The sequence below is a fragment of the Castor canadensis genome, chromosome 2, assembly GCF_047511655.1.
Source record: "Castor canadensis chromosome 2, mCasCan1.hap1v2, whole genome shotgun sequence".
Taxonomy (NCBI): Eukaryota; Metazoa; Chordata; class Mammalia; order Rodentia; family Castoridae; genus Castor; species Castor canadensis.
Genome location: NC_133387.1, coordinates 49,460,038 through 49,486,019, shown reverse-complemented (window position 1 = coordinate 49,486,019; position 25,982 = coordinate 49,460,038). Strand labels below are relative to the sequence as shown.

Genomic DNA, 25,982 nt, shown 5'->3' with positions numbered 1-25,982 from the left:
TCTGACTTTTTAAATTAGACTGTTACTGATATATTGTTATATTTTTCATAGTCTACAGAGGTGGGCATAATATAGATTATATAGGTAGTAATTAAATAATATTAAAAAAACACATTGTTGGAAAAGACAAGCAAAATAAGTAATTATATGTTTCTGCATACAATGATGTTTTTAATATATACATAAGTAGATAACCTTGAAAAGCAGCTATGTACACTATTTTATATCATTTTTCTCACTTAGTGTGTTATAAATGAGCTTCATTTAAATATACAAATCATATTACTGAATGACTTGACAGTATTTCAGTGTAAGAGACCCTGTGGATTAATTAATTAGTTGATTGTTCTTGACTATTTATGTCAGTATTAGCTTTTGTCATTATGAGCAGTTTGGTAGTAAGTATTCTCAAAGCCAGATCTTTGCACCCGTCTTTTAATTATTGCTTTATGGTAAATCATAAGAAATGAAATTGCTTTGTCAAAGTTTTTTACATTTTAAAGCGTTTTCAAATGTATTTCCAGAATTGCCCTCTAGAAAGTGTTTCAATTTACACTCCAAAGCAGCAGTTGTCTGCCTTTATCTTTTTCCCTGAACACAAAATGCTGATTACTTTTTATTTAATAGTTTAATTGCCAAGTACAACAAAGAAACATATAAAAATAAGTTGTGTTGCTTATCACTTTGATATATTTGAGATGTTAAAGAAATTAACTGGGACATATATAATTGTTGAGGTAAAGTTGGTTGATTTGAGTGGATAGGTTAGTGGGTCTTTCTTTGATGCTAATGCTATAGATTTGAAAATTTGGTGCAAGAGAGAAAACCTTTAAAGTTCAAGAATATTATTTATTTGAGGGCTTACTCAGGTTAGCTTTAGCTTAAACTAAGACTTTAGCTAACAGACCTACTCTTACCACATATATAGTGTCTAACTAAGGGAAAAACGTATACAGATGGGTCCAGGGACACAGAGGGCATATCATGTGCAATGGCATGAGAACAAGGAAACCTGGGGCAGTTGTGAGGAACAGGGGGTTGTCTGGTTTGGTTTAACTGGATTTCATTATGATGGACTGGTTGTTTATGGTGTACCCATGGAATACGTGCTTTGGGCTGTAGCTATGTGGGCAAGCCACATTCCTTGTCTTACATGGAAGGTGGAAGGGTTTTCTGTTCACCTGAACTGGCTTCAATGTTGGAAGTCTTCTCCACTGTACAAGTCTAAGAACCCTTAAAACTATCAATGTGCTTTAGACTGCCGCTGTGTGATTTGTGGGGAGATGAGGTTAGGAGTAAAAGTTGAAGCACCAACCCAGTTTTTAGAGGGTGGTACATAGCTGTCAGCGGAAATGAAAACAAATTTACTGGTAGAAAAAAAATTTTGAAACATGACCAAAACAAGTCCTCTTCTTAATTTGATAATGTTTTTATATTTAAATTTTGCCTAGTGAATTAACAGCATTTTATAATGTGAAACTTTTAAAGACAGTATATATTCAGATTATACACACTTTGCTTCTTTTATAATATTAACCCCTCTAGGGCTGGTGGTTTAGCTTAAGTGGTAGAGCACCTCCCTAGCAACCATGAGGTCTTGAATTCAAAGCCCAATACTATTCGATTAAGGCCATTTAACAGCAATTGGAAAACCTGGGAATATTTAAAGGATCACTTTCTGTTTACAACTTAGCAGTTGCATGTTTCTTAGTTCCAAGTTGGAATCATTCAACATGATGTAAAGACAACATCATTGTCTTTACATGTACATGCGTATTTAGCATTAGTGATGGAATGCCTGGTAGGTGAGAATGACTGTTTTCCCCCATGATATATTTGTGCTTTGAAACAATGAGTGAATCCAGTCAGGTGTTAGCAGAGTTTTGTGCACGTGCTTAATTTTATCCGTGGAGTGTCACAGACTCTAGGTGATTTGCTTTAGCCCTCAGGATTGAGATACATGAACCTATGTGCACATGACACTGTGTGTTAGAATCATGACCAAGTCAGTTACAGGTTGGACTGCCTTCCTACCCCCCAAGCCCAAACATGTCCCATCCATTTTCACGCTCTTTCTGCTGTATGTTACTACCTCTCTGGTTTCTGATGGCTAGGCAGTGCTTAAGATACTCATTTTTTGGTACAGTGTGGCAAACACAGAAGTGATTAGAGATCGGAGGGTCTTGTAGCTGCTTGGTGCAGACACTCACTGAGGACCGGAGTATAAGCCCACACAAGTGACTTTAGCTCCCTAGGCCTACTGTCGTTTAGGCCAGCAGCACATTTCAGAAGCATCTCAGTTTAAGTGTCCTCAGCAACTTCTTGTGATGGGTGCTCACAGTGCTAGGAGCATTCATCTAATGCTACTGATAACCTTTATTGTTTTTTGAAATCCATCTGTCAGTATGAGTTGTGTGTATGTGTATGTGTGAATTTGTGTATGTGTGTGTGTACACTCATGAGTTGGGGTGCTGTGAAGTTTGGATCTCTGTGAAGATGCCAGAACATCCATTCTCTTCGTATGTGTTAGGATGTGATTAGAAGGCTAAATCTAAATGTGATACAAGAACAAAATAATACCCCTAAAATTTCCATTTTGACATTTTAACATAAAAAGCACCTTCCTAAAATTCCCTTAGGGATTTGTTAATAGATGTTTCTGATGGGTAGAAAAGTAAATCATATAAAAAGTAAAAAACTAACTCTAGCAACCTCAGTTTCTTTATATTTGTCACTTTAGTTTGCACTTTAGCAACTTTCAAAAGATGACATTCTTTGTGTGCATCAAATTCAGAAATGTTGCTTATATTTGTTGGTGGATTTTCACTATTCTTTGAAAATGGCCTAAACTTACTTATTATAATCAAAGCTAACATTGCTGGTGCTTTTGATAAGTTAATATTTTTATCATTTTAATTCTGATCAGGTTGATTGGGATGCTTAATAGTAGAGAAGGAAGGTGCCAAATGTTAACTCCAAACTGGTGATGAGCTGGATTTTGAAGTGGATTTTGTGAAAATATTCATTTATAAAGAATTATAAAAGAATTATAAAGGTTGGGCATGATGACAAAGCTGGAATCCCAGCTACTCAGGAGGCATAGATAGAAAGATTATAGTTTGATGACAACGCAGGCAAAAGTTAGTGAGACTCTTTCAAAAAAAAAAAAACCAAGTTGGGTCTGATAGCCTGTGCTTGTAATCCTAGGTAGGCTAGAGGTAGGGGGATTTCTGCCTGAGGCTGACCCTGGACAAAAACACAAGACTCTATTAGAAGAATGATTGGGAAGCATGGTAGAGGGGCTGAGCTTTTTGTATTATAACATCTGGATTTTTGGCTTCTCTAAATCCTGAATCCTAGGGCATTTGTTTCCTTTGTGATCACCAAAGTTGATGAGGCATGTATGTCTTCTCTATAGAGGTTGTGGACCTTTTTCTTTAAATCTTAGGTTACTTAAAATATTCCTTCTTTTCTGCATGTTTTTAAATATTTCTCAAAGACTGTACATTCTTCTTTTTCCCTCTTCTCACCACACAACCTCTATAGAATGTGAAAGTGGGAAAAATAGCTGTAGAACACAGAGAAATATTGGTAATAAATTTCTGTTATTTATCTGTTCTTAACTTTAAAAAATTCATGGCAGTTTAATTTTTGAGGTGTCTCAGTTTGTGAATATTTTCTATATTGATTCATTCAAGACTTTGATTGCTATTTTCTGTACGTGATAGGGACATAAACCTGGAGTTACAGTATAGTGTTCCTCTGTCAGGAGGTCCTCCTGGTCTCATGCAAATTCAGACTTCCCTTAATTGAAACTTGAACCAAGTTTCAGTGTTAAGTAGTAATTGATGAATTATTTAACCCACCATCAGACATGAAGTTCCAGGTGTCCCCAACACTTTTATGAAAGGTGCGGTAGATCCAGAGTGGCTTGTTCTCTAAAACCAAGTGGTAGGTTGTGAACCTAGTGACAGCTGGAGCCAAGGTCTCCAAGTTCCTTGACTTAGTTTCTTTCCATTATGCTCTGCAGGTGTGACGAATTTACATCTGGGTAGAAGTTGTGTAGGCTCTTTGTTCAGAAATTCAGGTCTTCTTCTTGCACTGTCCTTTTTTTTTTATTACTTCCATAAGTATTGTGTATTTATTGGTTTTCTGAATCTCTTTGGTCATGGTTCTTCAAAGTCTGTGTAATAAGATTTCTTGTTTAAAATTTGGAGGTGATCTTTGTAATTAGAAAGTACTATGCAAGAGATTAAGAACATAGCATTAAAAGCATGATAAGCATTTGTTGATCTGAGTTGACACCAGCTGGTTGCATGGTGTAGTGGAAAGTGGTCCAAACTAACCACAAAATGACTCTGCCCTTTTGCCAGCATAGTTTTCAAGTACAGAGATAAGCATACCTGCCCTGTCCCTAGACCTTTTGAAGACATTATTTTTTACCTATCCCAGTTTGCCTTTCTTCCTTGAAATACTTATTACATACATGTATATGCAATAAGTATATATATGGCAAAATATCTATAGTATATATACAAAAGTATATGTATGCATGTATACACACATATATATAGTAAAATGGGCTCTATATTTATTTCTGTTTTAGAGTATAAACTGAGGCAAGACTCATCTTGTTAACTGGTTCTGAATATATCTTACTCTTATGCTTGTATGTATAAATATATTGGAAAGATGGTAAAATTTGAGAGAGGTTTTTGGGCAAGTTCAGTGGTTTAGCTAAATCTGTGAATTATACTTGAATCAATGAGAAAAAAGGCTTGCTATAATGTCACTGCATAATTTCAACTTGTTTAAAAAGATTGACATTTACATCTGTGTATATCTCACTAACATAGGAAAGGACCTTCTTTTCTTCAAATAGACAAATAATGTGTCTAGACAGTGATTAGGTGGCAAATAGAAGGTAGTAGGTCTAACTTTTAATTTTCTGGTTTGTTGAACTGTGACAAATATAATAAACATTAATTGGTGAACTATAACGCTGTTATTTGTATAGTCTTAGATTTTTCCAAACTGTGACTAATTCTGCCTTCTTCATATCTACCACAAAGAGTATTGGTATATGCTTAGATTAAACATATTTGCATGATATGAATATGAATTTATGGAAAGTTGAGTTTATGAAAGTTGGGGAAATTGGCTTATAGAAGAGTGCCTGTATTTGAGTGAATGATTACTGAGTTGTGGCTCAGAAATTTTTGTGAGTTTTGCTTTACTATCTGCTTTTAGCCTTTTTCTGTTGGTTAGTTGATTAGTCAGTGTTAGTTTTTAATATATGTGTGCAGTATAAGAGATAGATCAAGTGTAATGATAGGCTACAATAAACCAAGGAAAAAGAATTAAGACTAGTTCACTTAAAAGTAGCAATTATGTAAGTAAGCATGAGTGTTTACCCCAAATTAATTTTCACAGCTACATAATATTCTTTTGTGTATGTGCATGATAGTTTATTCTATCAGTCTTCCATGTTGGACATTTAGATAGGTTTTAACATTTTACAATTACAAATAATCCTTCAATGAATAACCTTGTGCACCTGTTTTTCACATTGTTTGAGATTTATCTTTAGGATAAATTTCTTGAAGCTGGATTTCTAGTTGAAGGGAAAATATATAAACTTGTTAGGTGGTACCAGATTTCCCTTCCTGGGATATTTTGCATCTTCATCAGCAGTGTATCCTAATGTTTCATCACAGCCTTGCCAACAGAGTGTTCTTGATGTTAAAACCAGTTGCTAAACTGGTAAGGATAGATTTTAATCAGTAATGTATATTGTAGTACGGAGCAGAGTCCAGTGTGAATTGAATTACTCTTCAGTTTGTACAAAGGTAACTGGACACTTCAAGGGGAGAATGTGTGAATGCAGGAGGAGGTGACCGTGGAAAATTGTGAAAAAGTGAGGACAGACCTTGGTCCCTATGAAACCCACTTGGGTTTGCTAACTGGTGCTTTTCGGTTGCTGTCTTCACACAGAGACTGGGAGAGTAGCCCATCGTCAGGTGCTGGCTGGAACAAGCTAAGTTCTTTTGGCAGCCTTGAGTTTTCTCAGGCAGGCACTGTCAGGGGAGTTAGGGTCATACTAAGTTGTGGCTTTGGGCCATTAGAAACTGTGATAGTATGTGTTGATGTCCCAGGTACCCAGAGGACTCAGAGGAGCCTGGCTGGAGCTTGGTTAAGGAGCAAATCTTTGTCAGTTGTCAGCTTGAAAATATTTAGACATCTGATGAGTGAGAATTTTGTATTTTCTTATAGTTTTATTTGTTCTAAGTAAAGCTGAACATGCTCTCATGTTTCAGGTCTACTTTTTATGATTTGTTTGTGAGGTGTGTTCATACACTTTCTTTCCATTTTTCTTTGGGGTTTCTTGTCTTTATTCCCAAACTTTTTTGTTATTGTTGTTATTCTTGCAGCTTTGAGATGGAGTCTCGCTATGCTGCTCAGGCTGGCTGTGAGCTCTGAGCTCAAGCAGTCCTCCTGCCCACCACACCCAGCTTTGCAAACTTTGGAGTTCTTTATAGATAGTGGCTTATTAGCTCTTTATTGCAAGTATGTGTTGTGAATATTTTCCAAGTTTGTCATTTGCCTTTTGATTTTGCTTGTGGTGTTTTTGCCACACAAATTGTTTTACTTTTATGTAGTAATTATCAAATTTTACTTTTATTGCCTCTGAATTTCAAATTAGAAAAGAGCTTTCTCTATGCAAAGTTAGAGTGCTAGTAGAGTTTCATTTTTTTTCACTTAGCTCTCTTAATCATTGGAGTTTCTTCTTATATGGTGTGAGGAGTATGTCTAATTTTATCCTTTTCAAACTGACTAATTAATTTTCCAACACTATTTGTGCAAAGGACCGTCTTTGCCAGAGTGGTGTGACTTGCCTTCTCTATCAAATGCTAGATTTTTATGAGCTTGGATCTATTTCTGAACTTCCTTTTTTTGGTAGCACAGTAAGGTCATAAATTAACTTGGGTAGGACATCTTGATGTTGAAATATCCTAACCAAGAATTAAGATTTTTCTGTTTTGTTTAAGTCTACCTTTATGTCTTTCAGGATCGTTTCATGATTTTCTTCATGGAGTTTTTTGATCATTTGTTGTGAGATTTATTCCTAAGCTTTTTTTTTTACCTCTTTTATGGTTACTGTAAATGGGGATTTCTCATTTAGTGTATCTAAATGATTATTATTTATATACAAATGCTATTGCGTTCTTCTGCATGTTAATTTTATAACATGTGACCTTCTTCTGTTGCTTGCGCTAGTCTTGCTGTTGGTTCTTTAGGAATTTCCAGGTATATTATGTCATCAGCACACGGTCATTTTTCTTCTTTTGCTTCTGATTGTCTTCTCTAGTCTAATTGCATTATCTGGAACCTTCAGAGTTTTGTTAAATAGGAACTGAGGTGATAAGTATCCTTATTTTGTTCCTGACCACAGTGGTGATTCCTTAGCATTTCCTCATCTTTTTTTGGTAAGGGTACTGGGGTTTGAGAGCTCAGGGCCTTGTACTAGGCATGAACTCTGCCACTTCAGCTATGCCTCCATTCCACTTTTCTTCAGGTTATTTTTTAGGTAGTGTCTCACTTTTTGCTTGGGCCAGCCTGAAACCATGATCCTTTTACCTATGCTTCCTGTGTAACTGGGATTACAGGAATGTCCACCATGGCTGGCTTATTTGTTGAGATGGAGGTCTTGCTAACTTTTACCTGAACCTGCCTTGAACCACTGTCCTCCTGATTTCTGCCTCCTGAGTAATTGGAATTACAGGTGTGAGCCACCATGCCTGGCTAGCAGTTTCCTCATCTTAAGGAGTTATCCATCCATTTTTACTTTCTTGTGAATTTTTAATTAGAAATGGGTGTTGAATGAATCATATTGATGCCAGCTTTTTTTCTCTCACCATATATTGAGGTAATCATTTGGTTTTCCTTCTTAGGAAATTTACTTAGGAATTTACTAGGGCAAATCATAATAATTTTGTTTTACATGATTAAATGATTCTAGCATTTTGGCATAAACCTAGTTTAGGCAGTCTGACCCCAGAGCTTAACTCTTTTGTTTTATTATTTCCTGGTTCAGACATTTAATATGTTTACACAAAACTGTTATGATTTTTAATTGCTAACAGAATGGTAAATGACAAGTTTTGAGGAGGGGAAATCACTGGGAAGAGAAAGCTTTTGTGAGAGGACCACGGCCCCTTTTGTCCTCGTGAGTGCCGGCCTCACTGTAGCTGTCTTTGCACAGCTATTCTCTCCTGCCTCTGTATCTGGGGGGCTTCCTTATACCAGTCTGAGCACTTGAGTATTTCATTGGCATGGTCATATATGGCTGATTGAAAGAATCGTAGACTCTCACCACTGGTGGAACAGATGCTGCATTCTGACAAATGGGCAGCCTGCAAAATAGGATAGAAAAAAAAAAAAGTCTGAACGACTGATTGTTTTCACAAAGGGTGAAGAGGGAACGAGACCAGGCAGTTCCATTATGGAGAAGATTTGGGATCCCATGTTGATTCATAGCCTTGTTTATGTAAAACATGACCTTAAAGTGTTGCTGTTAATTGCAGGGTATCTGTAGCCATATAATTTTAGGAATCTGAAGATTGTTCAATGTATTTATTTAATTTGCATAAATGTGATGATTGAATTATAAATCCAGCCTATTTTGCTCGCTGTGACTTAAGTCCAAGGATAAATCTAAAGCCATGTTTGCATGTTTAGAAGCGCATCTTTGAAAACATCTATCTGGTAAGTTTACACTGCCATTTAGGAGAACATCTGCTAATGCAATAATTTCTTAAAGACTATGATTCTGTGACTATAATGGGTTGACAGTGTATGGACTCTTGTTAATAATGAGTACTAAAAAGTCATGTTGAAAGGGGAATTACTTGAAAAAAACCGTACCATTGAATTTTCTCTACAGACATATTACTGGAAGAAGTCTTCCTACTTATCTCTAATTTCTAAAATAAATTTCATTAATAACATAACATTTTGATTGGCTACAAGTATTTTAAGTAAATACAATAATTTGAAAATTGGCTTTTCTCATTTTCTTCAGCATGTTACACCAGACAGCTATATTCCTTGCCTGGCAGACCTGTGCAAAGCACTGTGGGAAGTTATGCTCAGCTATTACAGGACCATGGAATGGCATGAAAAGCATGACAGTGAGGACAGTGCTTCAGCTGCTGGTAGGAAATTATTTGGATTTTATTTTAAAAATTGAACTATAAGCTTGCCACATATCTGGAGTAGGAAAAAAGAAAAGGGACAGGCATGCCTTTAGGCTTTCATGTATTATAGTGACCACAAATTAAATGTTCAGGAAAGGAAGTGATTAGTAACTACTAAAAAAAGTGGCCAGTAGTACCATTTCCAGGAATGTGTGCTGATGGACTTAAGAATGAATTATTTAGGAAGTGCTTTTCTTAAAAAAAAATTTCTTTAGTATTTATCACTGCAAGCTAGAGGAGTCATTGTCCATTCAAATTTACTATGAAATCAATGGTAAATGCTCAGTGTTGATCTCTTTTGTTAATTTTCAAGTTGTACTAATAAAGCTAGATTCTAAGACTTAATCATTATATTGATATTTCCCTTCCTGAAAATACAGGAAGATTTTGAATTTCATCAGAAATTTATTCTTCTTTAAATGGAAAGTATAACTTTAAATGACTGTGTACAGACAGTAAATAATAAAAAGTAAGTCTAAGAAATTATGTTTATGAGGCATTCTACTTAAATTGCCTCATTTATATTGTTGTGTATCTTAAGTATCTTTGAATAGTAGCCAAGGTTAAATAGTCAAAATGCCTTTAAGTTATTTTTTTGGCATTTTGTTTAATATGGGTAAAATAAATACTACACAGATTTTTTTTAATATCACATGCAATTTAATTCAGTTGAGTTTTTTTTAGTAACTTCCAATTTCTGAGGTGCTTAGTTTGTGTGATTGGGTGTGGTTCCCCAAGAGGCGATGCAGGAGGTGATGCAAACGGCTTTTCCTTGTTAGGAGGAGATGCTAATATACTCAGGTGTTCTGCACAGCTTATTCACACAAAGGTGAACACAAAAGTGGTTTTTTTTTTTTTTTTTGATGGGATTGGGGTTTGAACCCAGGGCTTCACGCTTGCAAAGCAGGTGCTTGCACCATGCCTCCAGTACACTTTGCTCTGGTTCTTTTGGAGATGAAAGATGGGTTGGGTTTCTCATGAACTGTTTGCCCAGGCTGGCCTCAAACCGCTATCCTCTTGATTTCAGCCTTCCAAGTAGCTAGGATCACACATGGTGAGGGGTATGTTCTTTTTAAATATGTTTTTCTGTTATTTTTAGGGGAAAATTTGCTTTGAGACAGATCATTGATCTTACCTGTTGAACCAGACATTGTAGTACTATTTGTGTAGACTGATTAATACTATTATTCATTATGAAAAAAATACAGTTATGCATCATTACTTCCCTGCATGAGTACTTCTGCAGTCTACTCTTGTTGGCTTGCATATTAAAAAAAATTAATTGATAATTGGGTTAATTGGTCCTGTTGTAATGCCTTGGCATCAGCCACATTACATGATATTACAATAGGCAGTTTGTGGCCATTGAGAACCTGAACCCTGGGACCACCCTACCTGTGCTAGAATCCTAGCTCTAGTGTCATTTGAGCCAGTGGTCTTAGGTGTTTTTAGCATTTCACTATCTAAGGAGATCTATCTTATCAAATGGGTTTAATTCTGATACCTGTTTTTGACATTGTTTTGAGTGTATAAATTTTGAGCTTTCTGTATTTTATATAAGCTCACAAAAATGAGAGGAAGGTATAAGTATTAAACACATTTTCTGTATTTTACATAGGGTTACAAAAATAATAGGCCAAGTAGATACTTTTGGAAAACAAAAATACCTTGAACTAACTCTAAAAATATATATCATCTTTTGTTTTCAGAAGGGAGTAATATGATGGGTACTGAAGAAACTAATTTTGATCGTGGCTACATAAAAAAGAAATTAGAACATGGACTTACACGAATATGGCAGGTTTGAGCTTTTTTAAAATTATTTTTTCATAGAAGCAATAGAAACCTTCATGTCAAAGTTGCTTTAACAATTAAGTTTTGAAAGTTTCTGTATTTGTAGTCTTTGAAGATTTAATTATACATTGGTTTTTCTTAAGAACAAAGATATCATTTAATTTAATTTTTGTAATTTAGTTGGTAATTATATTGGACTGTAAGTGGCAACAGAAACATCTTTTAGTTTGAAAACGAAAACCTCCATTGGAAATATGTATTTCTTGATTATATTTTTGCTTTTAGAGTCCTAGCAAACTTATGCTTTCCTAAAGAAATTTATGCTTTCTTATTGAGATGTTTTGTTTCTTTAATTTCATTTATTCATGTTTTCTTAATGTCCTTTTCTCTTAATTTTAGGAAAGGGACCATTAAGTAGATGACATGTGGCTAATATCAAGTGAACATTTTTTTTCTTAGTAAGCTTTATGCCTTTGAGAGACTCTTACGTGCTTATTGGCCAAAAAAATTTGTGGGGCAACTGTAACAAAATACCCCAAACTGTTGGCTTAGAGGCAATGAAAATTTATGTCTCACAGTTCTGGAGGCTGGGAAGTTTAAGATCAAAAATCTGACAGATTTGGTGTCTGATGAGCTTGTTTCCTGACTCATAGATGGTGCTTCTATGTGTCCTCACGTAGTAGAAATGAAGAAGGTTACGTCTCAGGCCCCTTTTATAAAGGCACTGATCCCAGTCATGAGGGCTCCACCTTTATGACCTAATCTCTGCAGAAAGGCAGCACTTCCTATACCTGTACCTTGGAAGTTATTATTTCAACATATGAATTTTGAGGGAACTAAAAAATTGAGACTATAGCAGTATTTTTTTAAGGTTTTCAGTTTAGTGGCTCAGTATTGTAATCAGATAATTTTTTAATTTGTTAAAATGTTACACTTCCTTTATCAAAGTGTAATTTCTTTGAGGGTGACTCTTTTTGTATGTTGTAGAGCCTTGGAAGACTGTACACACTCTGACCATGTTAATGGGCTGTTAAATTGGATTTTAATGTTTCTAATAATACTGATTTTTTATTTGACCAGATTTTATAGTAATTGCTTTCAAAGAGCAATTACTGTGTTCTAGGTTTCAAGCTTTAGAATATTTTCTCCTTCACTACTGCTCAGACCTTCTGCATCCCCAAACCTAATTCTCAACCTGTTCTGGAAGAGGTCTTTGCAGATGTTAGAAACTCATTGAATTTTCATTAAGTTGTGATTATAAGACTCAATGCTGTTGAAAAAAGCAAGTGCTCTGAAAAACGAGTGTTTTTTGGTAACATAGTTAGCAGGTAAAATTTGACCTGAGTTGAACTCATTTGCCAGCAGATCTTGACCAGTTTTGTCCCTAGGATATTGGTAGTCCTTATTTGTCCCAGTACAGTGGACGCCCACACATTACAGGATGTCGTCACAGACCCCACTAGAGGAGTGTTAGATGATATATGCTGTATCATGTTACCTTTCTTCCATCCTACTACTAACCAGGCCTAACTCTCCTTAGCTTTTGAGATCAGGTATGTTCAGGGTGATATGGCTCTAGATGCCTCCTTATATCACCTTCCTAACACCTGAAATCCTGAATTCCAGAGCACAATTAGCTAAGGAGGGAGTCAGATAAAGCAGTGAACAAGTAAGAGTTGGATTAGGAAAAGAATTTACCTATCATCAAAGAGGATTTTTTTTCCCTTAAGATTTATTCCTGAGGCATTTTTCCTCAGGAATTCTAGTTTGCTTGATGTTATTGCTACTACTTGTACATTTGTGTATGTATGCATGCATGTATGTAGTACTGGAGTTTGAACTCAGAACATTGTCCTTGCTAGGCAAACACTCTGCCATTTGAGCCATGTCTCCATCCCTTTTTGCTTTAAGTTATGTTTCAAGTACAGTCTTGTAATTTTTGCCTGATTGGCCTTAAACAGCGATCCTCCTTCCTATGCCTCTTGTGTGGCTGAGATTACAGGTGCAAGCCACTGTGCCTGGCCCTATTATCTTTATTTCATTTATATCTGCCTGACAAATCTTTGACCATCCATTTATTTTAAGTGCTGTTTGGGTGGTGTTTTAGTTGTGCCCCCTCTCAGTGTAAAAATTTGTTCTTTTTTTGGAGAGACACTTTTTCTTGTAATTAGAGGGTTGAACTTTTGAGATTTTATTACAATGTTTTGAATGACTTGTTCTTTTTTGCTTATTTATTTCATAGAGTCTAAATGACTTGTAATGAGTAATTACTTATCTTATTTTGTCTTATATTCTCTTATCTTCAGTATGCAGACAGCATTTTTGTGATGTCAAACTTTTTTTTTTTTTTGATGGTACTGGAGTTTGATTGAACCCAGGGCTTCATGCTTGCTAGGCAGGCCCTCTACCACTTGAGCCACTGTCAGCCCTATGATGTCAAACTATTGACTTTTGTCATCTTGTGAGTTCTTATGCTTTATTTATTCTTAAAAAGCTCTTGGCCAGGCACCAGTGGCTCACGCCTATAATCCTAGTAGCTACTCAGGAGGCAGAGATCAGGAGGATTGTGGTTCGAAGCCAGCCTGGGGAAATAGTTCGTGAGACTCTATCTCAAAAAAAAAAAAAAATCACAGAAAAGGGCTGGTGGAGTGGCTCAAGGTGTAGGGCCTGAGTTCAAACCCCAGCACTGAAAGAAAAAAAGCCCTTCCCTTTGTAAAGCTCAGCTAAATATCCACCTGGTGATTATAAATATTTATCTAAATAATCTAGAACACTACCTGGAATATTAATAGACACTCAGGAAATATTTTTACTTTATTTAATTTCTAATTTCTAATTGTTACTCCTTTGAAAATATACAAAAATACTTCCTAATCCATTTTGTATTTCTTTTGACATTTCATATGAGATTTTTTTTTTCCCTCCTAATCTAGTTAGTTTGCCCTTTACCACTTTCTACTTTGTTCATTGCAAGATAGAGTGAAGAAAGGAGACTTGGAAGGCAGGTAGACCTGGATTCAAGGATTAGCTGTGTCATTCACTGGGCATTTGAGTTTAGATGATTACTTGACCTTTCTCAGTTTCTCCTCTTAGGGGGGTTCATAAATCCTGTTCAACAGGGCTTTTGTTACCTTAGATAATATGTAAAGTTCTTAGCATAATGTTTGACACAAAATAAATAATCAGAAAACAAATTTTTACTATTCTTCATGAAGCCATTATATATGATACATGCAGAATATATATCATCACTATTTTTGGGCTGTTTATGTGTTGATTTCTCTATATGTTGCTATATTATTAGCATTCTTTTATTTTAAATAGGTTTTGCTGTATTTAATACAGACAGTATAAGTAATGAGTATAACATTACTTATCATTTTTATTCAGTCTTTACAGAGCTTTATTTTTTAAAAACAGTGTTGTCTGTTGTTCTAGGTAAATTTTAGAATGGTTAATCAGAAGGAAAGTTCTTGTGATTTTGGTTAGAATTTCATTGAATCTATGTATTAATTTGGAAAATTGATTCCTTTATACTGTGTAGTCACCCACCCAGTCCTATTACCCTTAATTTATTGAAAATTCTTTTTGTATCTCATTAAAGTTAGTACTTTTTTCTTAGAGGTCTGATAGTTTGTATTACAATTATTCCTAGCATATTTTATTTTTAACCTCTATTTTAAGCAAAATCTATAATTTTTAAGGCTCTTTGCAGGTATATGTGAAAGGTACAATTTTTATATATTGTCTTATATTTAGTCACTTCACATAGTTATTAAAATTTGAATTTGTTTTGTTTTTGAGGTTTTTAATTAACCAAAGTTATGCATAAATAAAAATATTTGTCCATGTACCCATTATGACTGTATAATTCTTGTAAGAATTATATGTGTTTTTACGTTGGATAGAATTTAATAAAACTCTTAAATTGTGGGATTCTAGCCATTACTATTTTGTATTTGATATTCATGAAAAATTGTTCTGTTTTGCCCTTAAAGATGTTGGTTATTGGCCTGACTAGATATTGTTTATCAACTTAAGAATATATTCCTGTTTCAGTTTAATCTGCAACTTTAGAGTAAATGGATATAAGAATTTACTTTCTTTATATTCGGTTCTTGAAGTTTTTTTTTTTTTTTTTGTCTTACAGGATGTCCAGTTAAAAGTAAAAACTTACTTGCTTGGAACTGATTTGTCTATTTTCAAATATGATGATTTCATCTTTGTTTTGGATATAATCAGCAGGTAATGTTTGAGATCTTCTCTGATTCTTTAGCATTCATTCAATCATAGTAATCAAAGAAATCAGGAATTATTTTGTGTAACTTCTTCATGGAAATTAAGATAATTGTACTTTTATGATTAATTGCATCTGGATTTATGTGTGAATGTATTTAAATATTTCTGTCCTTTCTATGTTTTTAAAACATTTTGGATTTGTGATCTTTAAAATTTTTTAAATATGCAAATTTTTATGACTTGTTATCTTTGAAGAAGGAGAACCCAGACTTCTTTTGCTCTTGTAAGGATGTTGCTGAAATTTGCATAAACCTTTCTATCTGATTAGGTTGATGCAAGTTGGAGAAGAATTTTGTGGTAGCAAGTCTGAAGTTTTGCAAGAGTCTATCAGAAAGCAAAGTGTCAATTATTTTAAGAACTATCATAGGTAAGAACTCTAATAACATGTAAATAAATTTATTTCGGTGTTAATGGAATATTTTTATCTAATGATTATTCTTATAACATTAATTATTTAAAACAATTACTTTGGAATTTGAATAAGTTCTTTGTAGCTTTTCTAGGATAGTTAAAATGTTTCATCAAAAATATGATAAAATTTTCTCATTTGTATTCATTGAAAATCTTAGCATATTCCTGTCTTGGGAGGCTCAAATGTTGAGCTAAGTATTGAACTGATTTTCTTAGAGTTAAAAATGATCATTATACCAGGGTTCACTGAGAGAATTTGGCCACTATTCATGCCTGCATGTTTATGGTGTGAATAGTAAAGGAAGTTAAATCAGCAGAGGGGTGCTTGAGAGCATCTGTCTTTTAGGAGTAACAAGGCTGCTAGAATAGAGAGTGTGATACTCAGAGTCTGGCTACAAAGTCAAGATTGTGTGCTCTGTTGCATTGCAGAGCCATCACTGCTAATTTTAAAAAGGATGATTAGGAATAGTTTGGGGAGTGGATGAAGATGGAAAAGAATGCTCACACAGCAGAATGATAGCTTGAATCAGTGTTAAGTTGGGAGAAGCGAGAATTAAGATTGGTTAGACCTTTCTTGATATGAGCCAGATCCTAAACTGTGTCATTTGAATTGAGTTATATCTTACTTTTTATTCAGAACCTTTACTTTTTACAGCTAAGTTTTGATTTTGTTACTATTATTTGGTGCCTGAGAGAGTGAGGATTTGAGATTCTGGTTTCTGTCCTTGTTCACAGTCAATACCTGCTCACAGTAATAATGTGGCAAGTTGGTAGAGAGATTATTGGACATCAAATTATTGATTAATTAGTCACTAAGTATATTATATACAAGTTTTCTATCCTAATTGTAAGCTATTAAGTAAATTATTTTAAAAGATTTAAGTTGAGCTTATACCAAAGCAGAGCCTTTGAATTTTAAAATTGAACAGAGAATTTTTAAAATTAAAAAAAAATATGAATAAAACTGAAGATGCTTTTAAAGAACTTTTCTTAGAAACATTTTGTGAACCTTGTTTTTCATTGATGAGTCTGTACTGATTATTAGAAGAACTAGATGTAGAGAAGGTAGATTTGGTTTCTTGTACCACTTTGTGTTATGTGCCAGCTCTCTGGTATCAGTCAAAAACTTTTTTTTTTGGTACTGGGGCTTAAACTCAGGGCCTTTACCTCAAGTCACTCTACTAGCTCAATTATTTTGTGATAGGGCTTTTCGAGATAGGGTCTCGCCAACTGTTTTCCTGGGCTGGCTTTGAAATGCTATCCTCCTGATCTCTGCCTCTTGAGTAGCTAGGATTACAGGTGTGAGCCACTGGTACCCTGCTTCAGGCAAACAGTTAAACTTCTCTGGGCTATAGTTCTATCATTGTAAATGGAGGTACCTGTCTTAAGAGGTCTATATAATTGTTGCCTGCACACCTTACCCCTTTTTCTCCCTGCACTGTATAATATAAAGATTAAGTTAAAAAGCAGAAAGTTAATTACTGTTTTGTATTCTCTTTCCCCAATGTTTAAACAGTGTTTCTTGTATACTGGCTATAATCATTCCACTAACAGTTACTATTTAGAAAACTATAATGAAAGTCACTTCATAAAGTTGGTGCCCACCACCATCAATGTGTTCTGAAATATATTTGTTTCTTTATAAAGCAAGATTAATTCAATAGGCAATTTGAATTGATATCATTGTATATCTGTTGAATTGACTAAAATTACATTAGCCCCTGATGATTCTAAATCTATTAAATCCCAATTTAATATCCCTTTATATATAAATACTGAAAAATATGAAATAGATCAAATGTGTTTTTATTTTCTTAATAAATGTATGTATAACTTGTTCCATAGTCCTCTCCTGCCAAATATAGCTCTTGAGAGGTTGAAGAAGTCCTTGAACCAAATTATTCTTACTTTGAGTCCATTTAGACTCTTAGTATGAAGATCTAGTCATGATAAAAAGGTGAAAATAGAAGCATTTTACTCTTTGAGGACCATCACCTATTTAGGAATTATATTTGTGTTATCTGTATTAAAGTTGGCATGACATTATCTTTTTCTAGGCAAAATTATATGAGTGTGTGAGGTTTCTTTCATTGCAAATTTTTAACTTTTAAAATTATAAATTTTATTCCCCCCAAATTTCTTTATGTTTGTGCACTCATGATTTGTATATAGTCAACATTATCATTCTTTTGCTAGGAGATGCAAAATTTCCAAAAGCACAGATCTCCTAATTTGAACAACAATGACATAAAAATTATATAGCCATGTATAATTGTCAAACACTCTAATTAATAACAAGTATGTTTGATCTTGTAATTACTATAATAATCAAAGTTTATAAAATGCTTTCAAGGACCCTAAAAGTACATTGGTTGAGATGATGGGAGAATTATCTTTTTTAGGGAGAAAACTTCTGTTCCTGCCTGTGAAAGGCTTCTTCTTTTCTTTTTTTTAATTCTATCAAAGTAGGTTGAAAAAATAATGGCCTTCTTTTTTTTTTTTCCTCTTAGCACATGCACAACAAATACCAGGTTTAAATATCTAGGAATGGTAAATGTTAACTTACTTCAAAAAAAGTATCTGAAGGTATGATTGTGTTAAGAATTTTATGAGGAAGAGCTGAGGGTATTGCTTAGTGGCAGAGCATGTGTCTTAACATGTGCAAGGCCCTGGGTTCCATAACCAGCATACAAAAACATTATTTTTGTGATGAAATCTTCGGTTATCTGGGTGTGCTCTAAATACCATCACAAATAAGAGAAAGAAGTGAGATTTTACACAAACATGGATGAAGAGCTGTTCACACACAGAGGAGAAGACAATGTGAATACCAGAGACAGAGACGGGTGTTGTGGCTCCAGGCCTAGGAATGCCAGTGACTGCCAACAGCCAGGAAAGGCTCTAACCTCTGGTACAGTGCTGCCCTCCCAACACTGTGCTTTCACTCCTGATTTTGGACTTCTGGCCTCCAGAACTGTGTGAGAATAAATTGCTCTTGTTTTAATTACTCAGTTTGTTGTAACTTGTTTTAGAAAACTCATACCGAGTAGAATTGCTGGATTCTACAGTAACTGTGTTCAACATTTTGAGGAGCTACCAAACTATTTTCCAAAGTACTTACACCATTTTACCTTCCCACTAGTAGTGTATTAGGGTTCCAATTTCTCCAAAATCTTGTCAGTATTTATTTTCTGTCTTTTTGATTATAGTTATTCTGGTAGGTATGAGTAGTATCTTATTATGGTTTGGATTTGCATTTCCCTAATGACTAAAGAAGTTATCATATGCACTGGCTGTTATTATTGAGTTGTAAATTTTTATTTAATTATTGTCTATGGAGTTAGACATGGATACAATCACTTTTGTGAATTCTCATCCAGTCCTTCTCCAAATCCTGTTTCTGCTTACTCATTCTGTCCTCGCCTTGCATTGCATGCATACCAGCTGTTTTGACTGTCTCACTGTCTTTTCTATTTCTTCTATTTTATTTGCAGTTGTGCTTTAGTTGGCTGTTTTTGTTACCAGTTTTCAAGTTTACTAATCCTGTTTTCTGGTACTTCTGGTCTGTTTTACTTATCTAATCAGTTTTTAGTCAGAGTTATTATAGTTTTCAGTATAATATTCTGGAATGATTTTTGATTCTCTTGTTTGTTATTTATGTGAGTTTTTAAAATTATTTTTTATTCATTTTGTACATTTGTCTTTATTTTATAACTTATAATAATCTTAAAGCCCTGGCCTGATTATCCAAACATGTTGGATAGTTCCTATTTTTTATACACATCTATTTACATTAGAGTCTGTGGACTTTAAAAAAAAAGTCTATATCTTATTTTTAGTATGGTAGTAACAACTTATGGTAAGAAGGAGAAAAATAGGAGGCACTAGCCATTGCTCTGCTAGAAGTAAGGATTTGTTTTTCTGGGATTCCCTATTTATGTGCCAGTTACTCAGGATAGATAGAGCAGTAGCCTTAAAGAAAGGAGAAATCAGTGTGATTGTTCGGTTAAGACATGCCATACTACTCATTTAATTTGTAGATGCTTTGTGCAAATAGGCATTGCGCTAGAGATCTTTGGAGAGTGATAATTATTTGATATTGTGGCTTAGTAAATATAGTTACAATCTGTGGTATTTAGCATAAAGCATGTATTGGTATTTATGATCTCATAGAAGCTGTAATTTATTTCTTCGTATTTTTGGCATTGATACATGATTAGCCAAGTATTTTTTAAGTACATGAGTACAAGCTTTTAATTTAGTTCCTCAATAAAAATGCCATATCTTACACATTTATTATTTTTGCAATATAGTAAAAATATATTCAGCTTAATAAACATTTAATAGTTTTCTCTTAAGGATTACAAGATATTAATGAGTAAAACGAAACATTTGTTTGCAGTGTTAATCTAAGTGGGCTCTCAGAGTTGCTTATGTTTATAATGATAATCTGTAATTATATTGTACTTTGTTTTGTCAATTCTTGTGAGCAGTGTGCTTTTCCTCTTACTTGTGGAATGTTCATTTTCTTTTTTCAAGAACACGGCTTGATGAACTGAGAATGTTCTTAGAGAATGAGACTTGGGAACTTTGTCCTGTTAAGTCAAATTTCAGCATATTGCAACTTCATGTAAGTTTTTCTTAAGATCAAAGTAGTCTGTTTTGTCATCATGAAATTTTTAATTTTTATATAAATAAACCCCCAGATGTGTGAGCATTTATAAAACAGATTAAAGAACAATGTAGCATCTTCCTTCCTTAAACCATTAATATCAAGCCTCTTGTGAGAGAAGGATCTTTATGGTGGTGAAAAATCTGTATTTTCAAAATTCAGTTTACATGCTTCAGCCCAAAAAGTTATGGTTAAAAATGATTTTTTTCTTTTGAATTCAGAACATGTCTACTTCTATATTTACATTTTTCAGAAATTAATTGTATTTTGATACCATTAAATAAAAATGGTTACTTTCAATACTTACTTGTTTGCCTATCATGAGAAAATGCCTCAGAAATAAAAGAGGCACTTTAAAAAATACTCTTAACTAATTATTGATTAATAGGATTACTTGGATCTTTATAGAGTAAGTAATCTATGAAAAAGTCTTTTAATTGGCTTGATATTTCCTTTGATTGAAACACATTGTAGGTAAATATTCCTGTGCGAAGGATTGCATTCTAAAATACCAAATGTCAAAATGCAATGCATGGCCTTAGATCCATGTTTTGAAAGAACAGTGTGTTTAGGTTTTGCTTTTGGAAAGAGTGACTTTCTAGAAGCAATTTTCTTAATCTGGATAAATTTAAATAATATGCCAGGAGAAGTTATTTTGATAGGACAATAGTCATAATGTTCAAATTTTATAGTAGTTTCTTATCTAGTTCTATCATATTACTTTCTTAATATGGAAATATTAGAAACACTGCAACATGTTGATTAGTAAATTCTCAAACAAAATTAGCATTAATTTTAATTAACATTAATTTAATTAACATTAAATTTGCATAGAATCTTTAAATTCTCAAATAATTAAGATAATTCCTTATTTAGTATTGTAAGTTTAACATTAATTTTAGAATATCTATTTAAATGATTTTATTTAACCATTAAATTTGTGCATGTTTGTACACATACTTGGTATAAGTATAAGACAGCTTTTAAAAAGAAGTGTGTTGAAACATTAGTTTCAACTTAGTTGGACATTTCCTTCAAAGAAATTACCTTTAAAACTGTTTGCAACCCATTGTTCACTTGACACATGTATTCTGGTGGATTTAATTTTTTAATTGTCTCATTAATTCACATTAACCCCTAGTCTATAATTATAAAAATAATTGCATGATTCTTAGCTATTATGATGGATCTGATTTAATGTGTGGTTGAAATTAAAAAAGAAAATGCATACCTATATCATGTAAAACTTAACAACCCAATGTACCCTTTAAAAATATCTTTTACTAATATCATTGGAGCTTTGAAGAATATTATTGTTTATGAAAACCATTTCAGTTTGGGATTAATATTTTTAAATATAGAAAAATATTAATTTTTGTGATATCACAGAATTTTGTAATTTTGTGATATCACAAAATTTTGTAATTTTGAGGTTTTTCGACTATTTCTCTAATTTGATGTGTAATTTTGAACTTGGCCCTGACTCATGTGGGTAATGCATGATTTGGAGCAACTGTTACAGCTCTTTAGTTCTAGCATTTGGATTCTCCCGATCTAGTTAGGTCCTCTCATTTTATAGATGAGGTAATTATTGAAGCATGGAAAAGCGAGGAGACTTTAACAATACTATATAAGGAATTAATGGAATGTGATGGGTTAAAAGCAAGCTAGGAGTAAAAAACAAATGATCTAGCCTGGTATGTGCATTTGAAGAAAATGAAATGAAAGCTTATAGACAGAGGTAAAACAGAAAAGATATATTTCATTCTTTGTATTTGATAGATTTGTATAGAATATCTTAAATGATGCAAACATATGCTTAACTGAACATTCCAGTTCTTTTTGATGATACTGGGGTTTGAACTTGGGGCATTGAGGCCAAACAATTATTTTCATAAATTATTTTATGTGTTAAAATTGTATTTTGCTAGGACATTTGCTGCTCTATTAAAATTTTTAGCAGATATTATTCAAATTTCATGTTATTTTCAAAGTTTTTCTGTGTAGTTTCTTAAAATAAACCAAAAATAGCTTAATGGAGACAACACTGACTTAAGTATACCATTAACTGAATGGTCCTTATGAAAATTTTTAAACATGAATGTCCAAGATTGTGATTTCACACAACTTGTAATATTTAGAAGCAAATAACCTGAAGGTCATGACTTTTTTCTAACTCTACATTGATGCTTATGTACTTGAATTTTATGATTGTTCCTAAAATTTTTTTGGCTTTTTTAATGTCTAGGAGTTTAAATTCATGGAACAATCTCGGTCCCCATCAGTTTCTCCTAGTAAGCAGCCAATGTCATCTTCTTCAAAAACAGTGACATTGTTTGAACAGTACTGTAGTGGTGGGAATCCATTTGAGATTCAGGCCAACCACAAAGATGAAGAAACAGAAGATGTTTTGGCTTCCAATGGGGTATGTGGTGCTTTTAAAACTCAGTGAAACAGAAGTGGGATTTCTTTGTTTGAAAGTGTTCTATCCAGTGAACAAGGTAGTTTGCTTGATTTATTTATCCATCTCCTGTCTACCTTCCTATCTACATACTTACTACAAGATTACTTCCATAGATAGTGACTTCATAGTATGCTATAAATTTTGCCTTTATGATTGCTTTTTCTTACTGGATTACTAATCTGAGTAGTAGTATAGTTTCTTCAGTGAATATTTGTGTGACTTACTGTACAAATCGATGGCTGTACTTGTTCCTCAACTCCATTCTGGGTAATGACGTTAGTCATTCTATTCCATGTCTTTTATCTGAGAGAGAGTAATGAGTTCCTTGGTTGCTTGACAGCGATGTTTTTAGGATTAGAAGTATGGTATGTTAACAATACTTTGAGCAGCTCACAAGCAATATTAACTAGAGGTAGTGTTTAATTAGTATGAAGGTTTTGAATGCAGGTAATAAATATCACCTTTATTAGCTGTGTGGCCTGTGGCAAATTATTTTAAGGTTGTGACTTTGAATTTCCCTAATTTATAATGAGGGGGATGGGGAATACTTTCTTCATAGTTCTTTTCAGGGTGTTTTCAAACCATTTCATTTGGTCTAGGATGCTGTTTGATGCACCTTTCTGACCTTCTGATCTACAATCATTTCTAGAGGAACCCACATATTTTCCTTTTTTTTTTGCAGTGTTTTGCATCAAACCCTACATTTCTATGTATTAGGGCAAGCGTTCTACTACTTGACTGTGCACCCAGACCTTTGTCTTTTGTTTTTGGGATAGAGTCTGGCTAACTTTGCCCAGGCTGGCCTCAAACTCATGATCTTCTGCCTCCCAGGTTGTTGAAGTTATTGGCACATGGCCACCATGCCCAGCTTCTATTATCATTTTTATTTTAGTTGTGATGATGTCAAAGAGAGTAAAATCCATGAATTTGTCTATTTTAGTTTTGAAATTTCCTTTTTTTTGAACTGAAGACATATTTTAAAAGCACTACCAGAAAATATACTCTTATTATAGTTTATCATGAACTTTAAATTATTTCATAGTAAACCATATTTAAAATTATAGGTGAGTGATTCTTTGTGACATTTTGCCTCTATGAAGTATAGACTAAAATGAGATGAATTAAAAGTCAATCCAATTATATTGAAGTAATATTATTCTTCTATAATAGTGATTTGTTAATTAAAACTCACATAGTAGCTGGCACTAGTGCCTTATGTCTTTAAATCCTAGCTACTTGGGAGACTGAGGTCAAGAGGATCAGGGCTCGAGGCCAACCTGGGCAGAGTTTGTGAGATTCCCCCGCCCCATATCCAAAATAAACAGACTAAAATGGAATAGAGGTGTGCCTCAAGTGGTAAGTGCCTGCTTTGCAAGCATGAGACTCTGAGTTCAAATCCCAGTTCAACCCACCACAAAAAAAAACAAACCAAAACTCACATAGTATTCAATGCTTATTATTTGCAGGAGTTGTATTCTATTAAGTTGCTGTGAACACTCAGTTAGCAAATACTGAACTATTGCTCTTGGAGAAGATAGGATTAGGTTCCTGTGACGCTCGGGTCACAAGTATTCATCAACCCATCTTTATATAACTTTGTTTTATGTATGCTTCTGTTAACGACAACTTATTTAATATATGCTGTTGATTCATTAGCATTGAACCATGAACAACAGCAGTATAATAGCCTACCTGTTTTTGTTACTTTTGGCTCTGGGTGCTGTGCATAATTTTCTAAGCTGTTCTTGCAGCTAAATGTTCTCATAATGAAGTAGAGAATCTGCATATGTGGTATGTATTTATTAAGCTGAATTAATACTTCCAGTGTGCCAGATTGGATATTCAATCTCTTCTTGGTGGCATTTTTCTTTTTCTTTTCTTTTGAGCTGGTTAAATTATGATGTTGAATAAAATGGATGGATAATATGATTCTTTGTTGCAAAATTAAAACTTCCTTATTAAGAATTTTCCTATACTTAATTGCTTCCCATGCAGTTGGGCACTATTATTCTGTTAAAGACTACAGTAAAGGTGGCTCCTTATTCCCATTTTTGAATCTCCTGCTGTGTTCTCTCCAGTATGAATCTGATGAACAAGAGAAGAGTGCCTACCAGGAATATGACAGTGACAGTGATGTCCCTGAAGAGCTCAAGCAGGATTACGTGGACGAGCAGACAGGTGATGCTCCAGTGAAAAGGTGCTTGTTCTTACTCTGCATGTTTTTTTTTTTTTTTTTTGATTTTGGATTGTGCTCATAACATATTTTAGGACTTCCTTTGAAGGTTATGAAAAATCAAAAATTAAAAATTTTTGTAGTTACAACATATCATATGACAGAAGTTAATGTGTTTAAAAAAAATGATTCTAGGGAGACTGAAAATGTAGGCTTTCCCTTATAGTCCATAACAGTGAATTTTCAGGAAAAATAAAAAATATATATGAAAAGTTCTACTTCTGACATTTCACAAATCAGTTCGTTTGACTGTGAGTTTGCGTGTTATTGTATCAAAAAACTCACATCAGTTGATTTAATGGCTAAAAAAGTGGTTTTAAAGTAGCTTTTCTTTTGTACAGCTTGTTTGACATTGTTTTTTGCAGCAAGATTCTAATTCCTTTTTTCAAGTAGTGTTACAAGTTAATCTTTTAAAAAATATTTTAAAAAATTTATCTGGTGAAAATGGCATAATCAAAGAGCTTTTAATTTAAGAGATCAACAGTTTTTACCTCAATCTAGTAAATTCAGCAAATCCCCACTTACTTTCCAAGCATCTTTTGGGTTTTATATTTGAACCTTCTACTAAGGATTCCTGTTAGTGGTTGAGTTTTGTTTTATGAACTATCCTCTTCAGCATTATAATTTTAATAGAATTTGCTACCATCTCCAATTAAGTGGGCCTGATTCTGATGTGTTTAAATGAATTACTGTCAGACATTTAGTGGCCACAAATATGCTTTTTAAAAATGACAGCACACACTTTTAAAATTAATATTTAATTAATTTTAAATTAATTTTAATTATTGTAATTAATATTTAATTAATAATTAACTTAAAACCCTAACTGAAATAATTATCTCCTTAAAAGCA

The 25,982-nt window shown here is 33.7% G+C and overlaps 1 protein-coding gene across 2 annotated transcripts in view; it reads left to right on the top strand.

The window, feature by feature from the left end:
• Positions 1-25,982, top strand: part of Vps50 (VPS50 subunit of EARP/GARPII complex) — a 120,543-nt gene that overhangs the window by 59,436 nt on the left and 35,125 nt on the right. The window contains exons 13-19 of one of the 2 annotated variants that reach the window (XM_074064734.1): positions 9,083-9,215; positions 10,967-11,058; positions 15,202-15,296; positions 15,619-15,717; positions 20,301-20,391; positions 22,682-22,858; positions 24,976-25,094. In XM_074064734.1, coding sequence (XP_073920835.1) covers positions 9,083-9,215; positions 10,967-11,058; positions 15,202-15,296; positions 15,619-15,717; positions 20,301-20,391; positions 22,682-22,858; positions 24,976-25,094 — 806 coding nt within the window. The remainder of the gene's footprint in view (positions 1-9,082; positions 9,216-10,966; positions 11,059-15,201; positions 15,297-15,618; positions 15,718-20,300; positions 20,392-22,681; positions 22,859-24,975; positions 25,095-25,982) is intronic. The other variant, XM_074064736.1, reaches the window with a different exon arrangement.